Source organism: Eumetopias jubatus, unplaced genomic scaffold (assembly GCF_037043125.1).
Source record: "Eumetopias jubatus isolate StellerSeaLion01/CBP00866 unplaced genomic scaffold, mEumJub1_p1.0 scaffold_11, whole genome shotgun sequence".
In the NCBI taxonomy this organism is placed as follows: domain Eukaryota; kingdom Metazoa; phylum Chordata; class Mammalia; order Carnivora; family Otariidae; genus Eumetopias; species Eumetopias jubatus.
The window spans coordinates 61,769,002-61,792,300 of NW_028274817.1; the positions used below are offsets into that span (position 1 = coordinate 61,769,002).

The following is a 23,299-nucleotide window of genomic DNA, read 5'->3' on the forward strand; positions in this document are numbered from 1 at the left end:
TGGGAGATTTTTCATGAATGATGTAATTTCTTTGCTGGTTATTTTTGTGTTAAAGTTTTCTATTTCTTCCTGATTCAGTTTTTGGTAGGTTATGTTTCTAGGAATTTATCCATTTCTTCTAGGTTGTCCGATTTATTGGCATATAGTTTTTCATAATGTTCTCTTATAATGTTTGCATCTCTTTGATGTTGATTGTTATTTCTCCACTTTCATTGGTGATTTTATTTATTTGAGTCTTTTCACGTTTGTTTTTGTTATGTCTGGATAGAGTTATATAAATTTTGTTAATTTTTTTTTCAAAGAAACAGTTCCTGGTTTTGTTCATCACTTGTATTTTTTTAGTTTCTATATCATTTATTTCTTCTGTAATCCTTATTACTTCCTTCCTTCTGGAATGGCTTTAAGCTTCAGTTGTTTTCCGTGTTCCTTTAGTTGGAAGGTTAGGTTGTTTCTTTGAGATTTTTCTTGTTTCTTGAGGTAGGCCTGTATGGCTTATATGCTTTGCTCTTAGGACCACTTTTGCTATATCCCAAATGTTTTGGACTGTTATGTTTTCATTTCCATTTTTTACCATATATTCTTTAATTTTTTCTTTCATTTCCTGGTTGTCCCATTCATTGTTTAGTAGCATGTTGTTTAACCTCCATACATTTGTTGTCTTTCTAGATTTTTTCTTGTGGTTGACTTCTACTTTCATAGTATTGTAGTCAGAAAAGGTGCATGGCATGACTTCAGTCTTTTTGTATTTTTGAGGCCTGTTTTGTGACCTAATATGTGATCTATTTTGGAGAATGTTCCATGTGCACTTCAAAACAATGTGTATTCTGCTGTTGTAGGATGGAATGTTCTGAATATATCTGTTAAGTCCATCTGGTCCAGTGTGTCATTCAAAGCCATTGTTTCCTTGTTGATTTTCTGTTTAGTTGATCTACCCATTCACATCAATGTGGTGTTAAAGTCCCCTATTATTATTATGTTTTTACCAATTAGTTCATTTATGTTTGTTAAAACTGCATTATATATTTGAGTGTTCATATGTTGGGTGCATACCTATTTACAATTTTTAAATCTTCTTGTTTGATTCTCTCCTTTATTATGCTATTGTGCCCTCTCCATCTCTTGTTAGTCTTTCTTTTAATGTAGTTTTTCTGATATTATTATAGCTGCTGTGGCTTTCTTTTGACCTGTATTTGAATGATAAATGTTTCTCCAGCCCCTTGCTTTCAATCTTCAGGTGTCTTTAGTCTCAAATGCATCTTTTGTAGGCAGCACATAGATAGGCCTTGTGTTTTTATCCATTCTGACACCCTATGTATTTTGATTGGAGCATTTTGTCCATTTACTTTCAGAGTAATCATAGATAGATATGTATTTATTGCCATTTTATTACTTGTTTTGTCCTTGTTTCTGGAGATTTTCTCTGATCCTTTCTAATCTTTGTCACTTTTGGTCTCTCTTTTCCCCCCAAAGGGACCTGTTAATATTTCTTGGCAGGGCTGGTTTTGCTGGTTTTGGGTCATGACTCCTTCAGTTTTTGTTTGTCTGGGAAACTCTTCATCTTTCCTTCAAATTATGAATGATAGCCTTTCTGGATAGGGTATTCTTGACTGCTCCTTTTCCCCATTTAGCACTTTGAATAATCATGACACTCCCTTCTGGCTGGCCAAGTTTCTTTTGAGAAATCTGCAGCTGCCTTATGTGTTTTCTCTTGTATGTTAAGGACTTCTTTTCTCTTTCTGTTTTTCAGACTTTATTTTATCACTAAATTTTGCACATTTAATTACAATTTTTTTTACATTTAAATTCAATGAATTAACATATAGTGTATTATCTGTTTCAGAGGTAGAGTTTAGTGATTCATCAGTTGCATATAACACCCAATGCTTATTACTTCAAGTGCCCTCCTTAATGCCCATCATGCAGTTACCCCATCCCTCCACTCACCTCCCTTTTAGCAACCCTCAGTTTGTTTCCTATAGTTAAGAGTCTCTTATGGTTTGGCTCCCTCTCTGTTTTCATCTTATTTCATTTTCCCCCACATTCTCCTATGATCCTCTGTCTTGTTTCTTAAGTTCCACATATGAGTGAAATCATATGATAATTGTCTTTCTCTGATTGACTTACTTTGCTTAGCATAATACCCTCTAGTTCCATCCATATCATTGCAAATGGTAAGATTTCGGAATTTTTAATGGCTGAGTAATATTCTTTTGTATATATATATACTACATCTTCTTTATCCATTCATCTGCCAATGGACATCTGGGCTTTTTCCATAGTTTGGCTATTGTGGACATTGCTCCTGTAAACATAGGGGTGCAAGTACCCCTTTGGATCACTATGTTTGTATCCTTTGGGTAAATACCTAGTAGTGCAATTGCTGGTTCCTAGGGTAGCTATATTTTTAACTTTTTGAGGAACCTCCATACTCTTTTCCAGAGTGACTACCAGTTTGCATTCCCACCAACAGTGTAAGAGGGTTCCCCTTTCTCCACATCCTTGCCAACATCGTTGTTTCCTGACCTGTTAATTTTAGCCATTCTGAGTTTTATAAAGTGGCATCTTATTGTGGTTTTTTTTTTTTAAAGATTTTATTTATTTATTTGAGAGAGAGAGAATGAGAGACAGCACGAGAGGGAAGAGGGTCAGAGGGAGAAGCAGACTCCCTTGCTGAGCAGGGAGCCCGACACGGGACTCGATCCCAGGACTCCAGGACCATGACCTGAGCCGAAGGCAGTCGCTTAACCAACTGAGCCACCCAGGCGCCCTTATTGTGGTTTTGATTTATATTTCCCTCATGCTCAGTGACATGGAGCATTTTTTCATGTGTCTGTTGGTGATTTGTATGTCTTCTTTGGATAAATGTCTGTCCATGTCTTCTGCCCGTTTCTTGATTCAATTATTTGTTCTTTGGTTGTTGAGTTGATAAGTTCTTTATAGATTTTGGATACCAGCCCTTTATCTGATAAGACATTTGCCAATATCTTCTCCCATTCTGTAGGTTGTCTTTTGGTTTTGTTGACTTTTTCCTTTGCTGTAAAAAAGCTTTTTATCTTGATTATGTCCCAATAGTTCATTTTTGCTTTTGTTTCCCTTGCCTTTGGAGACGTGTCTAGCAAGAAGTTGCTGTGGCTGAGGTCAAAGAGGTTTCTGCTTCTGTTCTCCTCTAGGATTTTGATGGATTCCTGTCTCACATTTAGGTCATTCATCCATTTTTGAGTTTATGTTTTGTGTATGGTGTAAGAAAATAGTCCAGTTTCATTCTTCACGTGTCTGTGCAATTTTCCCAGCACCATTTATTGAAGAGACTGTCTTTTTTCCATTGGATATTCTTACCTGCTTTTTCAAAAATTTGTTGACCCAATTACAATATGTCTTGATATTTGTCTGCTTTTTTTTATTTTGAATGGAGTTCTCTTTGCCTCCTAGATCTGGATGTCTGTTTCCTTCCCTAGATTAGGAAAGGTTTCAGCTTTTGTTTCTTCAAATAAATTTTCTGTACCCTTTTCTCTTTCTCTTTTTCTTCTTCTGGAACTCCTATAATACACATGTTATTAGGTTTAATGGACTCACTGAAATCCCTAAATCTATTCTTGTGTTACATAATTCTTCTTTCTCTCTTTTGTTCAGCTTCACTACTTACCATTACTTTGTCTACTAGGTCACTAATGCATTTGTTCTTCCAAACTGCTGTTCATTGAATCAAGTATGTTTTCTAATATCGTTTAAGGCTCTCTTCCTATCTGATTGATCATTTTTTAACTCCTTTGTCTCTGTGGTAAGGGTCTCCCTGATGTCTTCTATTCTTTTCTCAAGCCCAGTGAGTTTCGTTATGATTGTTGCTTTAAATTCTCCATCAGGCATGTTACTTATATTTGTTTTGCTTAGATCTCTGGTTGTGTCCTTTTTCTTTCATTTGAGATGAATTCCTCCATCTTTGCATTTTGTCTAAGTCTCTGCCTTCTCTGTGTTACAAATGCCAGTTATGTTTCCTGTAAGTATTGGCCTTCTGAAGAAGAGATTATATAGTGCCCAGGGCCTGACTTTTCAGGGAGTATCTCGGGTATAAGCTGCTTCCACTCTGCTGTTGGGTTTTGGCTGTTTTATCCTTCAGGCCATTCATATGCAGAGGTTCTCCTTTCCTGCTCTGGGCTGTGTTTGGTCCATGGCCTGAGTTTTAACTAGATGTACTCTGGTCTGCTTGTGAAATGATTCCTGTCACCAACTCCATGAGAACTGAGGCCGTGCAGAGCTCTCTTGGCAGAATTCGTGGTGTGGGCAGGTGCTTCTGCTGGTTTTCTATGGGAGGGCCCCACTGTGCTGGGAGTGAGGCAAGCTTGACTGAAAAGGGCAGTTGCACCAGAGCACAGGGGTACAGAGCTTGGTGTATGCAGGTTAGGCAGCAGTGTCAGCACTATGTTACTTCTTGCAGGTAGCTCTGTATTTATACTGAGGGGTGGGAGAGGGAAATTACACCAATCAGCTCCTTTGTTCTCAGAGAGGTGTGTGAATGCTGTTTCCGGGATGTACTCCAAGAAGAGCAAATAATCTCCACATTGCATGTCCCATACGCTGTTCAGATAGCTGTGTCCATACTGTCTGCACCGGGGTTGTTTGCCTGTCTTCTCTCAAGGAACAGGGCAGTGCCCTCCTGCCTCTATCCCAGTCAAGCAAGCTGTTCTTTAGAGGTCTAGGTTTTAAGCCTCTCTGGTTGCAAGAACTCACAAAATTCATCCTGTCTTATTTTCCAAGCCAGTGGTTTTTGGGAAACATTCTCATTGTGTGTTCCCCCTTTGAGCACCTCTCTCTCTCTCTCCCCTCTCCATGACCATGGCTCCCTCCCCTCTCCAGCACCTGCAGTCCATTTCTCCCCAAACCAGGTCTCCATATTTCCTACCTTCTTCAATGAGGCCTCTTCTGTACCTTTAGTTTTGGAGTTTGTTCTGTCAGTCTTCAGATCTATTTCTGGGATATTTAGGATGATTTGATAGTTATCTAGTTGTGTTTTTGGGACCATGAAAGCCTAGGGTCATCCTACTTTGCTGCCATTTTCCTCTAAGGGGAGTAATTTTTAATTAATCTTAGAAGACTTTATAAGATGTGGGGTACCTGGATGGCTCAGTCGGTTAAGCAGTTGACTCTTGAATTTGGCTCAGGTCATGATCTCAATGTTGTGAGCTTGAACCCCGTGTTGGGCTCTACACTCAGTGAGGACTCTGCTTTGAGATTCTCTCTCCCTCTGCCCACTCCCCCTGCTCTCTCTCTCTCTTAAATAAATAAATCTTTACAAAAAAGAACACTTTACAAAACAATACAAGGATCTGTATATTCTTTGATCTGATGAGATGCCTCTGTATAAGACCATATTTGTCTTGGTGGAATCACTAAACTTAGCATATGCTTATATTGCTTCAAGACTGGTTTGTAGTAGGTAATGACAGTTGTTCAGGTAATGGAGAAGGTATATAAGTGAATTAGTCAGTGAAATACAAAAATAATGTTTTTAAAGAACTCATAAAACTCATAATTTTTTATAAAATCAGCTCTTAATGACAGTATTACTTTTTACTTTAAATGTTAAGCCCTCAGTATTTTGCCTGGAATGGCCATACCCACAGATCACTGCCTTTGAAAAATGCTCATTTGCCAAAGTCTAACTTAAATGGCAACTTCTCCTGGATGCTATTCCTGCTGTCCATTTGCCTGCCATTCTTTCCTCCTGAGCTTTCACACCTAAATTATTTATCTCTTATGGTACTTAGTATATTCTGCCTTATGTTGTACTCACGTGTCTGCCCATATCCTTGAGGGAAAGGATTTTATTTTGATATGTTAACCATGGCACCTAGTGCCTTGTACACACATGTTCAATCAGTATTTGTTGAGTACAGGAATAAATATATAATAAATGATATCTGAATAACATCTTTATTATTGATATTTTTACCCTTATAATTATGTTTCTATACTAGTATTTAAATCTTTTTAGTGTTCTACTTGTTATTTTTAGGTATTAAAAATTCTGACTTAGAAACTGTTGATTGGTAGAGTATGTCAGTGTATTTTTTAAATCTCAGTATGTTTTTTTTTAATGTTACTTTTTGAGAATTTTATTATCTCTACTACCACTTTAAAATTATTGAGAACAAGAAACTTTTTTTTTTAATGAATCAGAATATGGTGGTGAATGCTGTCCTAAGAAGGTGAAGGTGTTAACTAAGCACTTGAATTCATTTTCTTTCCATACTATGCCAGTTCTGATGTTAATTCTTGCAAAATAAAATTTCTAATCCATTTGGAAATTACTCTATTTAGTAACCTGTGGTTATAATTACATATTTTATATATATATATATATATATATATATACATACACATATACACACAAAAAATGTGTAGGCTATTAGAATTTGATATTTAGAATGTTAATTACAGTTTGAAATATAGTACTTTAAAATATGACCAGTTTTGTGTACATCTGTCATTGATCCCTGTTTCTTCAGAAATTTATGAAGCAGCTACAGGGAAAAGGATTGTACAGTATGTGTTTATATTATACAGTATCTAGTGTGGGGCAACACAGTTGTGAGTACTGAATGAACATTATTTGATGGTGACAAATACCTTTATTATACATTTTTTTAAATTATAATTATGTTTGTTTTAAACAGAAGAAGACATTTGTAGGAGAATATATTGGGATATGTAGAATTGTTAAATAGGGTGCTGCTGTTTAATACCTTATGTTTTTTGTTTTAGCTTATCTATTTCAGGCAAGGACATGAAGCTTATGTGCGGGCTGTAAGAAAGTCAAAAATATACAGCCTTAATTTACAAAAACAGCCATGGAATAAAATGGATCTCAGGGTAAATTTGACATTTTCATAAGTGTGCAATTGAAATAGCTTTGGAATTAAGTTATTTGCTTTTATGTTTTTTTCTGCTTCATACATATTTCACTGTTGATTGTGTATCTAAGATAAGATGATGCACCATACTCTTGTACAATTGAGTGTTATGGGTCATATTTTATGTTTCCTGAAATTTGTACACTACCTGTTGTCTTGATTATTTGACTTAATTTCCTTCAAGCTTCAAGTCGTCTAGTGTATATACCTTTCTATATTTGGAGCAAAATGGTAGTTCCCTGGTGTGGACATTTCCCTCAGCAGTTTTGTACATTCTGGAAGCTCTATAAATTGCGTGTGTGTACAGACACCCTTGAGGTTCTGGTGACTTTAAGATACAGTAGATATCATAAATCCCAAGAAACTCAGAACTTTGCGGTGCTTTATGGATTACCTATTTTGATATATTACCTTATAGCTACATGGTATTAAGTAAAATAGATATGTTTATTTCTTAGAGGAGTTTTTTTCTGACTGTAAATACATATTCATTCATTCATTTATACATACATAGATACATACAAACAAACAGATATAAGGATACATACACCATCATTTCTAGTTAGGTTTATGGGTGTTTTCTTCTTTTATTTTTCCAAGTTGGAGAACAAGAGACTAAAGAGAATTTTACAATGGTTTACAGGTAAATGAAGGATTGTTGTATGTTGAGGTTTAGCAGGAAGGATACATGAAAGCATGTATATGTATTGAAATAAAGATTTAGACACTTGTAAAATATTATATTAAGGTTGTAAGGTACCAAAGTATCTTATCTGGCGAGCTTTACACAGTCATCTCCTGGTAGATAATGATGCTACCATCTATTCTGAATCAGGTGAAAGTTGAGTTGTAAGGTTTTTTACTTTTTTATTTTTTTTACTTATTATTTTTTTTGAGAATCAAGGAATGAATAAAACATATGATTTTTTATTTTTTAAATTCTAACCCTGTGGCTCTAGGAAACTGCAAGAGGCAGCATATGTGTGGATGCAAGAGTCTGGGTTTTGGAATATGACCTGAATTTTAATCCAGATTTAATATATATACACATACCCAAGTGTGTAACTTTAAGCAAGTCACTATACCCACGAGGCTCAGTTTTGTCATCTGTTGTGTTACTAATAATCAATGATAGGGGTGGTTTGTAAAATAATATGTGGGCATTAAAAAAAATGTAAGTCCTTTCCCCAAATATATACATGCATGTCTACCTGCATACTTACATACTGTATTTCTGCTGGAAGAGTGATTCTTAACTAGGCAGAGCATCATAATCCCCTTGGGAGTTCTTTCAAAATACATATGACTAAGCTTGTATCCTAGACCTACTGAATTCAATTTTATAGGAGTAGGGTTTAAGAATATGAATTTTAAAAATGTTCTCAAGGGACTTCTGTTGCTTATCCTTGGTTTAGAGCCCTGCAATATACTACAGCCTGCTATTAAGGGTCAAGAACCATGTCTTACTGCCATTAGCACTTAGTGGAATACTTAATACTTGGTGGATATTCAGATAATTTTTAATTGTTTGAAAAATAGTGAAATACTATGCAAATGTTAGGCAATTACTTATATTGAAAGTAATAATTTATTGGTATTTTCATGAATAGGAACAAGAATTTGTTAAGATTGTAGGAATCAAATATGAGGTTGGACCACCTACACTATGTTGCTTGAAGCTTGCGTTTCTGGACCCCATTTCAGGCAAAATGACTGGAGAATCTTTTTCCATTAAGTGAGTAGCTATCTCTGGTTGTGTGTGTGTGTCTGTGTGTTTTAATCCCTGTCATGTGTTCTGCAGAGTACAGGGCTTAATGGGAGAGACAATACTATAATACCATAGGCTTTAGAGTTTTAAAGGCCTGATGAGCACGGAGTGTTATATGCAACTAATGAATCATTGAACACTACACCAAAAACTAATGATATACTATATGTTGGCTAATTGAATTTAAATTAAAAAATAAATGAAGACCGGGATTTAATGTTTAATTTTTGGTCTGTTTCTCCACATAATAGTGTGTGTGTGTGTGTTTGTGTGTGTGTATAAAAACTTGCATGAGTATGCATGCATGTGTGTGTAGCTAATATATATGTAATATAATATAATGTGTGTGTGTGTGTGTGTGCGTGTGTGTGTGTGTGTATGTATACAGTTGACCCTTGAACAATGTAGGAGGTTATGGGCAATGACCCCCACGCAGTTGAAAATCTGCATATAGCTTTTGACTCCTGAAAAACTTAACTAATAGCCTGCTGTTGAGCAGAAGCCTTACTGATAACATACTTAACTAATAGCCTGCTGTTGAGCAGAAGCCTTACTGATAACATAAAGTTTTGACTAATACGTATTTTGTATGTTTTATGTGTTATATTTAGTATTCTTACAATAAAGTAAGCTAGAGAAAATAAACATTGGTAAGAAAATCATAAGGGAGAGAAAATACATTTACAGTACTATATTTATTGAAAAAAATCTGCATATAAGTGGGCCCGCACAGTTAAAATCAATATTGTTCAAGGGTGGATTGGACATATATACATATATATATCCATGAGCAAGTTACTTAACCTCTCTGAATTTATGCCTTCACCTGCAAAATGTAAATGTTAATAGCTTCTCAAGATTGTTGTGATGAATTAAAAGAAAAACCTTTATAAATGCCTAACTGTGGTTGAAACATGGTAGTTGCTTTTAGTTCTGTTAATAATAATAGGAATAGCTAATCAGTGGTTCATTTCTTAAAGTTTGAAATCTGAGATGAAAGAACATGAATTCATACTTTTCTTAAAGAGGACTTAATATAAAATACCTTATACTAAGCTTTAAGGATCTTCATTGGTGTCTTTATGTTTTTGAAGTGATATAGTAGTAGGCAGGGAACTCCCAAACAAATAAAAGCAGATGGAGTTTAATTAAAGCCATTTGCAGGAACCTTGAGACTTGCAATGGTTTTTAAATGGCTCCACGTTAATCATATATCTCAAGATATTTAGTAAGTAACATAAGCTGCTATATTTGTATATTGATTTATATGTGCTTTATTTTTTGTACAGGTATCATGACATGCCAGATGTCATTGACTTCCTTGTGCTACATCAGTTTTATAATGAAGCCAAAGAAAGGAACTGGCAGATAGGTAGGTATAAAATTCTCACTTAATAACTATTAAGTTTGAAATAGAGTAACTTTTTAAGTCCAGTTTAATAGACATAAACTAGTTTAACATGTAGTTGGTAAAAGCTGTTAGCCAAATTAGAAAGATCAAATTAAATTTTTCCTTCTCAGTTGTGTTTGGGTGATTTTTTTATGCATATCGTGTGTGGCATATAACCTCTAAACTTTCTGCAAATACCTAAGCTGTTAGAATACAAAGGTGAATTACAAAGAAAATCATCAAATGTCAGTTGCCCTAATATAAAATACTTAACACTTGGGCTCTTAAGCAGACCATTACTGATTGTGGTTTTCTTTCTTTCTCTTTTTCTTTCTCTTTTTCTCCCTCTTTGTCTGTCTCTGTTTCTCTCTGTACCTCTACCTCTTTCTACCCCTTTTCTCTTCCTCTCTTCTGCCCTCCCTCCTCTCTCCCTTCCTTAACTCCTCACTAGCTATTTGATCTTGGGCAAGTTTTTCATCTCTCTGTGTCCCACTTCCATTATCTGTATAATGGGAATCATAACAAAACATACCTATAAGGTTGATGTGAGCAATAAATGAGTTTATATATAGGCAACACTTAAAATGGTACCTAAGTACTTAAAATTTATACTATGTAAATGTTTGTTATTAGTACTTTTAAATTCTCCTTTTTTATGGGGGAGAAAATTTTTGTTCACAGTGGTTTGGTTTTATAATCCTTATCCCTTAAGAGGCAGAAAATTAGTATGAAGAGATTTTTAAAGGCAAAAAGCTGAAAGCAAAAAGGAAAAGGAAAAGAAACAACTGTAGTAACATGTATAGTACAAGAAAAAGTATGCCTAATGATGATCCTAAATAATTGATAAAAGATTATATGTGGTAGCATTTATTTAAGAAGACATGGACATATCTGATTTATTTCAGAAAGATTACTAGTACTTAGAAATCAAAATCCTTAGTGAAGGTAAAATGTAAAATTTACTCATCTGGGAAACTCAGATTGAAACCTCTAATAATGATAGATACAATGCTACTTCTGTGTCCAACACAAAGTAGCAATTTAGAATGTGAACAAAGCTATTATTCTCAAAAACATCCTTTTAAGAATTTCTAAAAACATTATAGGTGATAGATTCCGCAGTATAATAGATGACGCCTGGTGGTTTGGAACTGTGGAGAGTCAGCAGCCTTTTCAACCAGAGTATCCTGATAGTTCTTTCCAGTGTTACAGTGTTCAGTAAGTACAGTTATGGTATTTTATGCCTGACATAATACTGTAGAACTATATGGACTTTCTATAAACCATATTAGGAATAATACCTTGTTAATGACTTATCTTTATCTGACCTGTAAGGAAGTAATCATAGTACCTCTAAGGAAGGAATGTGATGATAAACCTCTTGGGTCCAGTATGCATGCTAAAACAAAGCAGTAACTGAAGACTTATTTCTACCTCCCTTATGCCTGTATTTTCTTTTAAATATTTCTGTTTCAAACAAGAATTACAACTATTATTTCACGAAGAATACTGAAATTAATTCAGTGTTTAAAGTAATTGTTATAGCCGGAATATAGCAACAAATATTAGTAACCAGTCCTTTATTTAATGGTATGAATTCTAGGCAGAGGTATTATGTTTGGACGTACTATTTGTCTACAACATTTACTTTAGTTCATTAAATACCAGCATTGTAAGATTCCTAATAAATGAAGTTCTCTTCTCAAGAATGATAAAGGTTTATTCTGTGAAGATTGACTTTTAGTCTCCATATTGCTGACGAAAAGGGAATAATAAAATTTTGGAGATGCTGTAATACTTAGACTGTAGGATAAAGTAGATTATCCTACAGAAAGAATTGATCTATCAAACTGACTTTTTTTAACCTGAAAAGAATTTTCCAAAGAGATCTTTATTCATTCTGTATCCTGGCTTAATATTGAATACATGCTGAATTGGAATTAAAAAAAAAAAAAAGCCAAGTAAAACTAAGTGTAAGCTTACTGCTCTCTATATTTCATATTGATGGACTATTCTCTATTTTTCTTTAATTTTCTTTGTTTTCTCTATTAAAGGTTTATTATTATCTTTATGTAAGTGAAATTGTACTTTAAGGAAAATTGGATTGCTGTTTCCAAATTTTACCCCAAGAAGTCATGCAAATTATGCTAATATATAAAAGTGTCATGTGAATTTGATTAGTATCTTGTTATTTTTTAATAGCTGGGACAATAATGAGAGAGAAAAGATGAGCCCCTGGGATATGGAGCCAATTCCAGAAGGAAGTAAATATGCTTTTAAAAATGAATTATAATTCTTCTAAAAGAAAAATGTCAGTAGCATAATATTGGAAACTAATGATTTCTGATTTTTCATCTTATACATAGCTGCCTTTCCAGATGAAGTTGGTGCTGGTGTTCCTGTGTCCCAAGAGGAACTGACTGCTTTGCTATACAAACCCCAGGAAGGAGAGTGGGGGGCTCATTCCAGAGATGAGGAATGTGAACGGGTTATTCAGGGCATCAACCACCTTCTTTCCCTGGGTACGGTGGATGTGAAGGAATATTAGGAAGGAAGAAGGAAAACCAGCAAAATTTTAAGTTCTACAAAAGGAAATACATTTTTTCACTGTATACTTTTAACTTAAGAGGCACTTTTAATTAAGTGATTCTAGTTTAACATTAATATTTTGATACGTTTGGCCAATGTAATGACAGATAAATGCTTTCTATTCTCTGGGGGCTTACAATAGTGAAAGCAGGCATATAATTGTCTTTTACTTTCTTGAGTCACTTTGGCTCTCTGGATATTTCCTGAGCCTGACTTTGGATGAGTTTTTTGGTAGACAGTAGGTGAGTAATATATTTTACTCACATGCCTAAGCTATATTATCTAAGCTGTTTCACTTGAGCTGTTTGGCATTTATCTAGAAAAGACATCAGTTTGAAGTTAAACCCAGTTGTCTTTTAATTTTTCTCATTTTACCTGATTTGAACCAGTGTGTCATACATGATTCATAGGTATTATGTCCAAATAAAGAGAATGACATTTTAACAGTATTTGCCTAATATTTGCATAATTGAATCATTATCATTTTAGTAATGTAGTATATTGCCCTCCCTTCTTATTTATATATGAGTTTTTGTTAAGGTGAAATATTAATGTCTGTTATAACTACCTTTTTTTATTTTGGTAATATTATAGATTTTGCCAGCCCTTTTGCTGTTCCAGTGGATCTCAGTGCCTATCCCTTGTATTGTACTGTAGTTGCTTATCCAACTGACCTCAACACCATTAGGCGGAGACTTGAAAATCGCTTTTACAGGTCTGTTTAGTTTTATAATTTACTATAAAGTTCATAGCTTTACATCTTTTGTTTTCCTTTTTGTATAATGACACAGTGAGATCTGTATTTTCATAGTGTAAAATAATCATTCAATATACCCACTCCAAAATTTCTTGTAAAAATTTGGAACACTAGGGTGCCTGGATGGCTCAGATGGTTAAGCGTCTGCCTTCGGCTCAGGTCATGATCCCAGGGTCCTGGGATTGAGTCCCGCATCGGGCTCCCTGTTCCTTGGGAGCCTGCTTCTCCCTCTGCTTGTCTCTCTCTCTCTCTCTCTCTCCCTGTCTCTCATGAATAAATAAATAAAATCTTTAAAAAAATTTTGGAACACTAATTTCCCTTTTTTCAATAGATTCTCAGTCTTCCAGGGAAAGAAGGAGTATGGAATAAAGGACAGGGAAGAAATTTTGAGTAGCACAAATCACATGTGACACAAAAACTACAGTTAACTTTAGTTTAATTAAAGGCAGATTAGATAGTTTGTGAATTCATCATAATTAAGGTGCTATAGAAACTTGGAGCATGATTAAATCCCCTGTTGAGGAATTAGGCAGCAGTTAGATTTAATTACCAGCCCCAAAATGTGTTTAGATAAAGAGCCAAGTTATTTTTTTCTTGGTTTCATTTGGGAGTAGGGTAATTATGAGAGAGTGGTAGAGGGTAGCTTTTGGTACCTCTCTCACCCCAAAGCCTACTGTGTCCTAACTATAGTTATTCCAACATGAACTGGTTATAAATATAACCAGTTGGGGGTATTTTATAACATTACCTGTAATTTCATTTAATAATATATATCATAAAATAACTAGATAAAAATCTGTCTTTTTCTAAAACCTGGTTTCTTTTTTTTTCTTGATCTTCTCATTTCTTCCCCTGAAAACTAAACATTCTTTTGACTTTATCAAAACAGTTTGTTTATGTTTATACTTATTTGGTTAAATCACTATTTACCCACAATGTCCTGGGTCAGTTCTTTTTAATATGAAGTCCAATGGTTCTTAATTCTTACCTGTGCTTCAAATACTGTAACTATATACCTTTATTAGTGCACATTTGTTATACACATATATTAAGTCACATACAGATAGTAGAACACCTTTGACATACCATGATTGAGTGCCTGGTTGTTCTATGTTGTATATTCCTAGAATATACTTTAAATCATCAACCAAGAGTAACAGGGTATGTTTTTCTTTCATAGGAGAATATCAGCATTAATGTGGGAGGTGCGCTACATTGAGCATAATGCCAGGACTTTCAATGAGCCAGACAGTCCTATAGTTAAAGCAGCCAAAATTGTAACTGATGTCTTACTTCGATTTATTGGGTAAGAAGCAGCTTTATCTTCCACAAGAGCTGATTTCTGATTTAAAAAAAATATATATTGAAATGTTTTTTGACTTTCTTGTTTCTTAGGGATCAGAGCTGTACTGATATACTGGATACTTATAATAAAGTTAAAGCCGAAGAACTAAACAGTACTGATGCAGAGGAGGTGAGAATCACAGCATGATTAATAGGCATGAATTCCTTTTCTGTTTTTTGAAGTACAGTAAGTATTGTGTGTATTATAACTGGCTATAAGCATTGAAACTGATTTCTAAAACCTGGCTGAGCACCTGCATCTTTTTATATTAAACTCTTTAACCTGTATTTAGATGGTATATACTAGAAATATAGTGGTGCTACAATTTTTAATCAGAGACAGGTAGGCAGTTATCCTGTTTGACTCAATGGGTTTCAATGATGAGAAATCAACACTTCATTTTCCAGCCTTAAAAACAAGACAAAGCACTAAATATTTTAAAAAGAATGTTTAGTTTTTAGAAATTTTAATAGGGATTAATTTTCTATGCAATATGTGCAAAATATTAAAGTATTTTAAAGTTTCAGGTTTCAAAGTACATTTTTAGTAGTTTCATGGAATTGCTATTTAATTTCCTTTTTATGGGAATTTACAAACATAAGCCAGTTTTTCTTAATGAAATCAAATTAGTATTATCAGCAGACCTGCACATATCTAATTGCCCCACCTAGCCATATTCCCATTTTATATAAAACCATTTTTTATTGAAAGCTGTGATAGAAGCAAAAACCAAGAAGAGGATGAAACAGTAATGGAATGTGATAATTCAAAAATCTTTAGTGGAAAACAATTCTCCCCAAGGATGAGTGACTCAAACATGCTAGATTCTATTTTAATGACTATTGTATAGAGATATTTTACATGTTTATATTGTCTGTACTGTTAATATCTAGAACAGTAAATCCCCAATTTTTTTCTCTTTAATTGACATAACATTAGTTTCAGAGGTATAACAAATGATTCTATATTTGAATATATTAGGAAAGAATCACCAAAATAAAACTAGTCACCATATATAGTTACAGTTTTTCTCATGTGATAATAATTTTAAAATTTACTTTAATATATTCAAGACAGTATTAAATTATAGCCACTATGTTGTACATTATATCCCTAAGACTCATTTATTTTATAACTGAAGCTTGTACCTTTTAACCCACTACATGTATTTTGGCACCCCCACTCTAGTCCTCCCCATCTCTGGCAACTACCAATCTGTTTTGTGTATCTATAAATTATTTTTTGTAGATTCCACATATAAATGAGATTATAGATGCTATTCTCTGACATATTTCACTAAGCATAATGTTCTCAAGGTCCATCTATTTTTGTCCCAAATGGAACGTTTCCTTTTTATGGCTGAATAATATACCATTAGGTATATATTACCATTTTTTCTTTATCCATTTACCCATTAGTGGAAACTTAACATTGTTTCTATATGTTGGCTATTGTAAATAATCCTGCAATGAATATGGGAATACATACATATATCTTTTAGAGTAGTGTTTTCATTTTCTTTGGAAAACCCAGGAATGGAATTCCTAGATCATAAGGTAGTTCTTTTTTTTTTAAATTTTTTGAGGAACCTCCATACTATTTTCCATAGGTTACTCCAATTTACATTTCCACCAATAGTGCACAAATGTTCCCTTTCTCCAAATCCTAACCAACACTTGTTATTTCTTGTTTTTTTGCTAACAGCCATTCTAACAAGTGGCTGAGGTGATGTCTCATTGTGGTTTTGATTTGCATTTCCCTGATGGTTATTGATGTTAAGCACCTTTTCATGTACCGTTCAGTCTATATCTTCTTTGGAAAAATGTCTGTTTAGATTCTCTGCCCATTTTGTTTGTTTTTGTTTATTTGTTTTTTAATTCTTTTATTTGAGTATAGTTGACACACAATGTTAAATTAGTTTCAGGTGTACAACATAGTCATTCAGCTTCTTTACATGTTATGCAATGCTCACCACAAGTGTAGCTACCATCTGTCATTATACAACACTATTATATTATTGATTGTATTCCCTATGCTGTGCCTTTTATTCCTGTGATTTATTCATTCCATAACTGGAAGCCTGTATCTCCCACTCCCTTTCACACATTTTGGTCATCAACTCCATTCCCTTCCCTCTGACAACCATTAGTTTGTTCTCTGTCCCAGTGTTGTTTTTTACTCTTTCCTGAAAATGTATCTGACTGTATAACATTGTATTATCAGAGTTAAATGTTATTGATATAATAAGGAAAACTCAGATATTTCAATTAGATATTATCCTCCTGAAACTAATGAAAAATTTATCATTCTTATTTCTGATAATTTCTCTGACCTTTCATATAAATGCATTTTGACTCAGGATTTGATGTAGCAATAATTACTCCTCAGAGTAGCACTACTTGTGTTAAAATGGAAAATTAAAAGTAAAATGTAATTCAACAACTTTATTTTTTTTTGTTGGTGAGAACATTTAAGTTCTACTCTCTTAGCAAATTTGAATTATATAATACAGTGTTATCAGTTATGGTCACCATGTTTTACATGAGATCCTTAGATCCTCAGACCTTATTCATTTTGCCGAAAATTTGCTTTTACCAATCTCTCCTTATTTCTCTCATCACCCAGGCCCTGGCAACAACTTTTCTATTCTGTTTCTGTGAGTTTGATTTTTTTTCTAAAGGTGCCATGTATAAGTGATACCATGTAGTATTTGTTGTTTTTTTTTTTTCTGGCTTATTTCACTTAGCATAATGCCCTCAGGATCCACCCACATTGTCACAAATGCCAAGTTTACCTTTTTTTTCTCAAGACTGAATAATATTCTGTTGTGTGTATATATATATATATATATATATATCACATCTTCTTTATCCATCTATCTGTTGAGGACACTTAGGTTGTTTCCATATCTTGGCTATTGTGAATAATGCTGCAGTGAATATGTAAGTGCATCTTTCTCTCTTTGATATCCTGTTTTCATTGCCTTTGGATAAATATCCAGAGGTAGGATTGCAGGCTCATATGATAGTTCTATCTTTACTTTTTTGAGGAACCTCCATACTGTTTTGTATAGTGGCTATACCAGTTTACATTCCCACCAACAGTGCTCAAGGGTTCCTTTTTCTCCATATCTTTATGAACAATTATTATCCCTTGTCTTCTTGATGATATTCATTCTAATAGATGTGAGATGATATCTCATTGTGATTTTGATTTGCATTTCCTTGATGATTAGTGGTATTGAATACTTTTTCATGTACTTCTTGACCATTTGGAAGTCTTTATAAAAATGTCTATTCAATTCCAATGCCCATTTTTATTTTTATTTTTATTTTTTTAAGATTATTTATTTATTTGAAAGAGAGAGAGAGCACAAGCAAGAGAGCACAAGCAGAGGGAGCAGCAGAGGGAGAGGGAGAAGCAGACTTCCCACCGAGCAGGGAGCCCGATGTGGGGCTTGATCTCAGGACCCTGATCATGACCTGAGCCGAAGGCAGCTGCTTAACTGACTGAACCACCCAGGCGCCCCCAATGCCCATTTTTAAATTGGATCTTATTTTTATTATTGAGTTGTATGATATTTTTATATATTTTGCCCTTATCAGATACAAGATTTGCAAATACTTTCTCCCATTCTGTAGGTTGCCTTTTCATTTTGTTGATGGTTTCCTTTGCTGTGCAGAAGCTTTGTAGTTTGAAATAGTCCAGTTGTTTACTTCTGCTTTTGTTGTTTTTTGTTCCCATTGGATTTTGTCAAATCCAAAAAAATTCGTTGCCAAGACCAATGTTTGTAATCCTTGTGTTTTTTTTCCCCCTAGGGGTTTTATGGTTTCATGACTTACATCCAAGTCCTTAATCCATTTTGAGTTGAGTTTAATATCTGGTATAAGATATGGGTCAAGTTTCATTCCTTTGCATGTGAATATCCAGTTCTCTCAGCACCACATATTGAAGAGACTATCCTTTCCCAATTGTATATTCTTGGCTCCTTTGTTGTAAATTAATTGACCATGCATATGTGGGTTTATTTCTGGGCTCTATTCTGTTCCATTGATCTGTATATCTTTTTTTCTTAATGCCAATATCATCCTGTTTTTGTTACTATAGCTTTGTAATATAGCTTGAAATCAGGAAGTGTGAGGCCTCCAGCTTTGTCTTTCTTTTTCAAGATTGTGTTGTCTATTAAGAGCCTTTTTTGTGGTTCCATACAAATTTTAAGATTGTTTGTTTCTATTTCTGTGAAAAATGCTCTTGGAATTTTGATAGGGATTGCATGTAATCTGTAGATGGCTTTGAGCCATATGGGCATTTTAATAATATTAATTTCTTCCAATTCATTACCACAGAGTATCTTTATTTATTTGTGTCCAATTTTTCATCAATGCTTTATGGTTTTTAGTGTGCAGATCATTCATCTCCTTGGTTAAATTTATACCTCAGTGTTTTATCTCTTTTGATGCAATTACAAATGAGATTGTTTTCTTAATTTGGCTTTCTGATAGTCCTCAGTGTATAGAAATGGAACTTATTTTTGTATATTTATTTAGCATCCTGCAACTGTACTGAATTCATTTATTAGTTCTAACAGTTTTTTGGTGGAGTCTTTAGGGTTTTATATATGTAGTATCATGTCATCTGCTAATAGACATAGTTTTACTTCTTTTATGATTTGGATGTATTTTTTTTTTCTTGCCTGATTTCTGTGGCAAGGGCTTCCAATACTATCTCAAATAGAAATGGCTAGAGTGGGTATCCTTGTCTTGTTCCTGATCTGAGAAGAAAAGCTTTTAGTTTTTCACCACTGATCATGATGTTAATTATGGGATTGTCATTTATGGCCTTTATTATGTTGAAGTATGTTCCCTCTACACCTAGTTTATTGAGAATTTTTATGATGAATGGGTGTTGCTGTCCTCAGAGTAGCATTCTTTGTGTTAAAATAGAAAATTAAAATAAAATACAATTCAAATTTATTTTATTAGAAAGGAGTACCAGTAGCTCATGAGCTGCTTTTATTTTCTCCTAGGCATTACCTATGTGCTTTACCACCACCAGCTGAATAATGGTGTGTGGGCCTTGCCTCTTTGTATTAAAAAACTATTGCTCAGAAGGATACTTAACTGAATCTTAAGTTTTAATACACATTCATATTTCCCTATAGAAAATAGATGTATTTCTTGAAATAGTAAAAGATTAATCATGAGTAATTCATGATTATAATATATTAAAGTAGCATGTCATATAGAATAAGTTTTTTTGAATATTAACATTAGGTATAACTTTAGATACTAGTCACTATACTTTTTTCTTCATTTCCTGTTCTGATTTAAAGAGAAACCTTGTTTACTCTTCCTCTCCCAATATATTTTTCAGTTTGTATCTAGCATATAGGCAAAGTTTGGAGTAATTGTTCCTTCAAACTTTGTTCTGCCTGCTGCCTGCTCCAATGAGGGAGTTAATTGTGATTGTATTTGCCATTTCTTTGTAAATGTTTATCAAATTTGTGAGACTTCAAATATAACTTAACATCTTTTATCACTCTTCCCTTTTAATTTTAGGATACAGAATTGGTTGATTTAGATTCAGATGGTCCTGGTACTTCATCTGGAAGAAGGGTGAGTGAATAAAATAACCTGCTGAGAAGAAAAAATTTCAGGCTTCCTGTGTCAGGGATCCCCAAGACCAACTCCACCGTTTGGAGAATTGCTATAAAGACTCATAGAACTCAGTATATATACTTGTGATTCATTGCTAAGGTTTATTACAGTGACATAATAAGGATATACAGCTGGATCACAGGGAAATAAACACAGGCAGAGTCTGGAGGAATCCATGTGTAGGCTTCTTTATGCTTTCACCCTTCTGTGAGGGGCCATACAGAGCACACCGTTCTCCTACAATGAAAATTTAGCAATATATATGTGATTAGAGACTCAGACCCCAAGGAATTTATTGGGAACTGATTATATAGACACCATCTGACTAGCACATGCCAAGATTCCAGACTCCCAGAAAGCAAGAAAGCATAGGAAAAGTACAGGAAAACATGTGTTCAGTACAGATCACATTGTTTATACAGTATAGGCACAGCAAACCACCTATAGTATTTAAGAAATGGTTCAAGTGCCAAGTATCCAGAATGCCAACCAAAGGCCAACCTTACAAGCAAGCCCTGGTAAAGATGCCAGCCTCAGATCTGTTATGTTAACTCTGTTCTATACACTTTCCCTCCATGGTAATTAGACAAATACTTGTTTTATATAAGGAAAATTTTCTTTGAAATACTGAAAGAAATCATATAAAAAGGCATCAAATGGTAAAGGCTAGAATGTACCATGACAACAAAGGATATACATATATATACACAACAGAGGAGATATATATATATATATATATATATACACACACACAACAAAGATATATATATACACATATACACACAAATGCATAATATATAAATATATAGATAAATATGTATTAATATATATTTGAGTTTTGAGAAAATTATAATGCCATTGTCAAGTATATTTAACTACCAGCAAATATTAAGGCATTAAGATTATTAACCTTATTAACCTGTAGAGAAAAAAAAAATGTTCCTCTGTGTTTTATTTGTGGTTCAGATTTTCTTAAAATGAAAATTTGTCAGGGAGAATGATGACTAAACTAAGAAACTTAAATAGCACCTCCTCTATGTTACATAGATATATTAGCATAGGAAAACAGGAGAAAAATCAATGAATAGTTAAGGAAAGAGCTTTTATGTATAATTCTATTAAAATCTACAGGTCAAATGCCGAGGCAGAAGACAGTCTTTAAAGTGTAATCCTGATGCTTGGAGAAAACAATGCAAAGAACTGTTGAGCCTCATTTATGAACGTGAAGACTCAGAGCCATTTCGACAGCCAGCTGATCATCCTTCTTATCCAGTAAACATACACTTGTTTAAATAATTGCCAATATGTAATTTCCCACAAATGTACATGCTAAAATCTAGTTAAGAGATACTTTTCCCCTTTTTTCCTTTCTTCCTTCTTTCCTTCCTCTCTTCCTTCATCCCTCCCTCCCTCCTTCCTTCCTTCCTCTTCCTTCCTTTCTTGTATATCTTTTAATTGTGAAAGTGGGTAGAGTGATTAATCATGACTTTGAAATTCCATTCATGTACTTTGTGTATAAATTATATAGTTGTGAACCAAATTTGAATCTAAATATCTTTGCAATTCCTTCCTGCTTTCATTTTGGATATTTGTTTAATAAGTTTTGCTAACTTCTAATACATTTTTACTCACTGGAGACCCCTGGTAACATATGTCAGCCCTGTTTAATTTATACTAAATGTGTTATCCAATATGATCACTTAGAGTAATCAATGTATGCCATATTACTTTTCATAAAAGATAAAAACATGAGAACTTAGATTATAGGATTCTTTTTTTAGGAGTGTATCTATTTGTGTGTTGAATAACCATTTAGTGTAGATAGCAAATCTGTCTTAACTTTTTCAGAGAAAAGTTACAGCAGTATTTGAGAAATGCATCAGACCATCCTCTGAAATTAGTAAACATAAATATTTTCTAAATACACAGGTTTTAGTTGGGAAAAATATTGAAATAAAAAACAGAATTATGTTCAACAAAGCTCATTTTGTTTGTAGGGAGTTTGAGTAGAATAAATTAGTCTTGTGTTTCTCATAGTAGAGAACAATGGTGAATGTAGAATTCCTTCATCTTAAAGTACAGTCAGTAAAAACCTAATTCCTATTTATGGAACTTAAAGCTTTTAAAATCATAATTGCATTGCAAATCTTGATATTTTGTTGTAGTAGTCTGGAAATACAATATATCCTCTTTACCCTAATAGGGCCATCAAGAGCAAGAGGGAGAATCCTCAGAGTCAGTTGTCCCAGAAAGACAAGATCCATCTCTTTCTGAGGTAGACCTAGTATTCTCTTAAAAGACATACACTGGTTGTTTTTGCAGTGTTTTACTTTTTAAAAATTTCCATACTATAAATGAAACTTTTATAATTTATAAAGCTGTTTTCCAACTCTTCTCTCTCTTTTTATCTTTGATTTTTTTGGTTGTTTATGTTTTTGTTTTGTTTTTTGTGGGTTTTTTTGTTTTTTAAAGGGTTTTTTTTTAAGATTTATTTATTTTGTTTAGAGTGAGAGAGACCATAAGCGGGGGGAGGGACAAAGGGAGAGGGAGAGAAGCAGACTCCTCACTGAGTAGGGAGCCTGACACAGGGCTTGATCTGAAGACCTTGAGATCATGACCTGAGCCAAAACCAAGAATTGAACACTTAACCGACTGAGTCACCCAGGTGCCCCTATGTTTTTGTTTTTTAAATCAACACGTGTTTCCAGGTGTGTTCTTTGTGGCATCTGCATACATGTTTATTTGTTTCTATAGATCTAAAGTTACTGAAGTGGAGTAGAAAACATTAATTACACAGTATGTCTGTATTGCAGCTGATTGTACCCACTGGGACTTCATTCAGCAACCTTACTGGATCTTTTGAGTTTTGGTCACATTACACAAGT

At 33.9% G+C, this 23,299-nt stretch overlaps 1 protein-coding gene across 5 annotated transcripts in view; it reads left to right on the plus strand.

Moving 5' to 3' along the window:
* Positions 1–23,299, plus strand: part of BRWD3 (bromodomain and WD repeat domain containing 3) — a 204,153-nt gene that overhangs the window by 154,082 nt on the left and 26,772 nt on the right. For 4 of the 5 annotated variants that reach the window (XM_028101475.2, XM_028101477.2, XM_028101476.2 and 1 more), the window contains 12 exons: positions 6,760–6,867; positions 8,519–8,643; positions 9,966–10,048; positions 11,173–11,284; positions 12,269–12,330; positions 12,433–12,588; positions 13,250–13,370; positions 14,593–14,718; positions 14,808–14,886; positions 20,316–20,372; positions 21,546–21,686; positions 22,618–22,689. In XM_028101475.2, coding sequence (XP_027957276.1) covers positions 6,760–6,867; positions 8,519–8,643; positions 9,966–10,048; positions 11,173–11,284; positions 12,269–12,330; positions 12,433–12,588; positions 13,250–13,370; positions 14,593–14,718; positions 14,808–14,886; positions 20,316–20,372; positions 21,546–21,686; positions 22,618–22,689 — 1,242 coding nt within the window. The remainder of the gene's footprint in view (positions 1–6,759; positions 6,868–8,518; positions 8,644–9,965; positions 10,049–11,172; positions 11,285–12,268; positions 12,331–12,432; positions 12,589–13,249; positions 13,371–14,592; positions 14,719–14,807; positions 14,887–20,315; positions 20,373–21,545; positions 21,687–22,617; positions 22,690–23,299) is intronic. The other variant, XM_028101478.2, reaches the window with a different exon arrangement.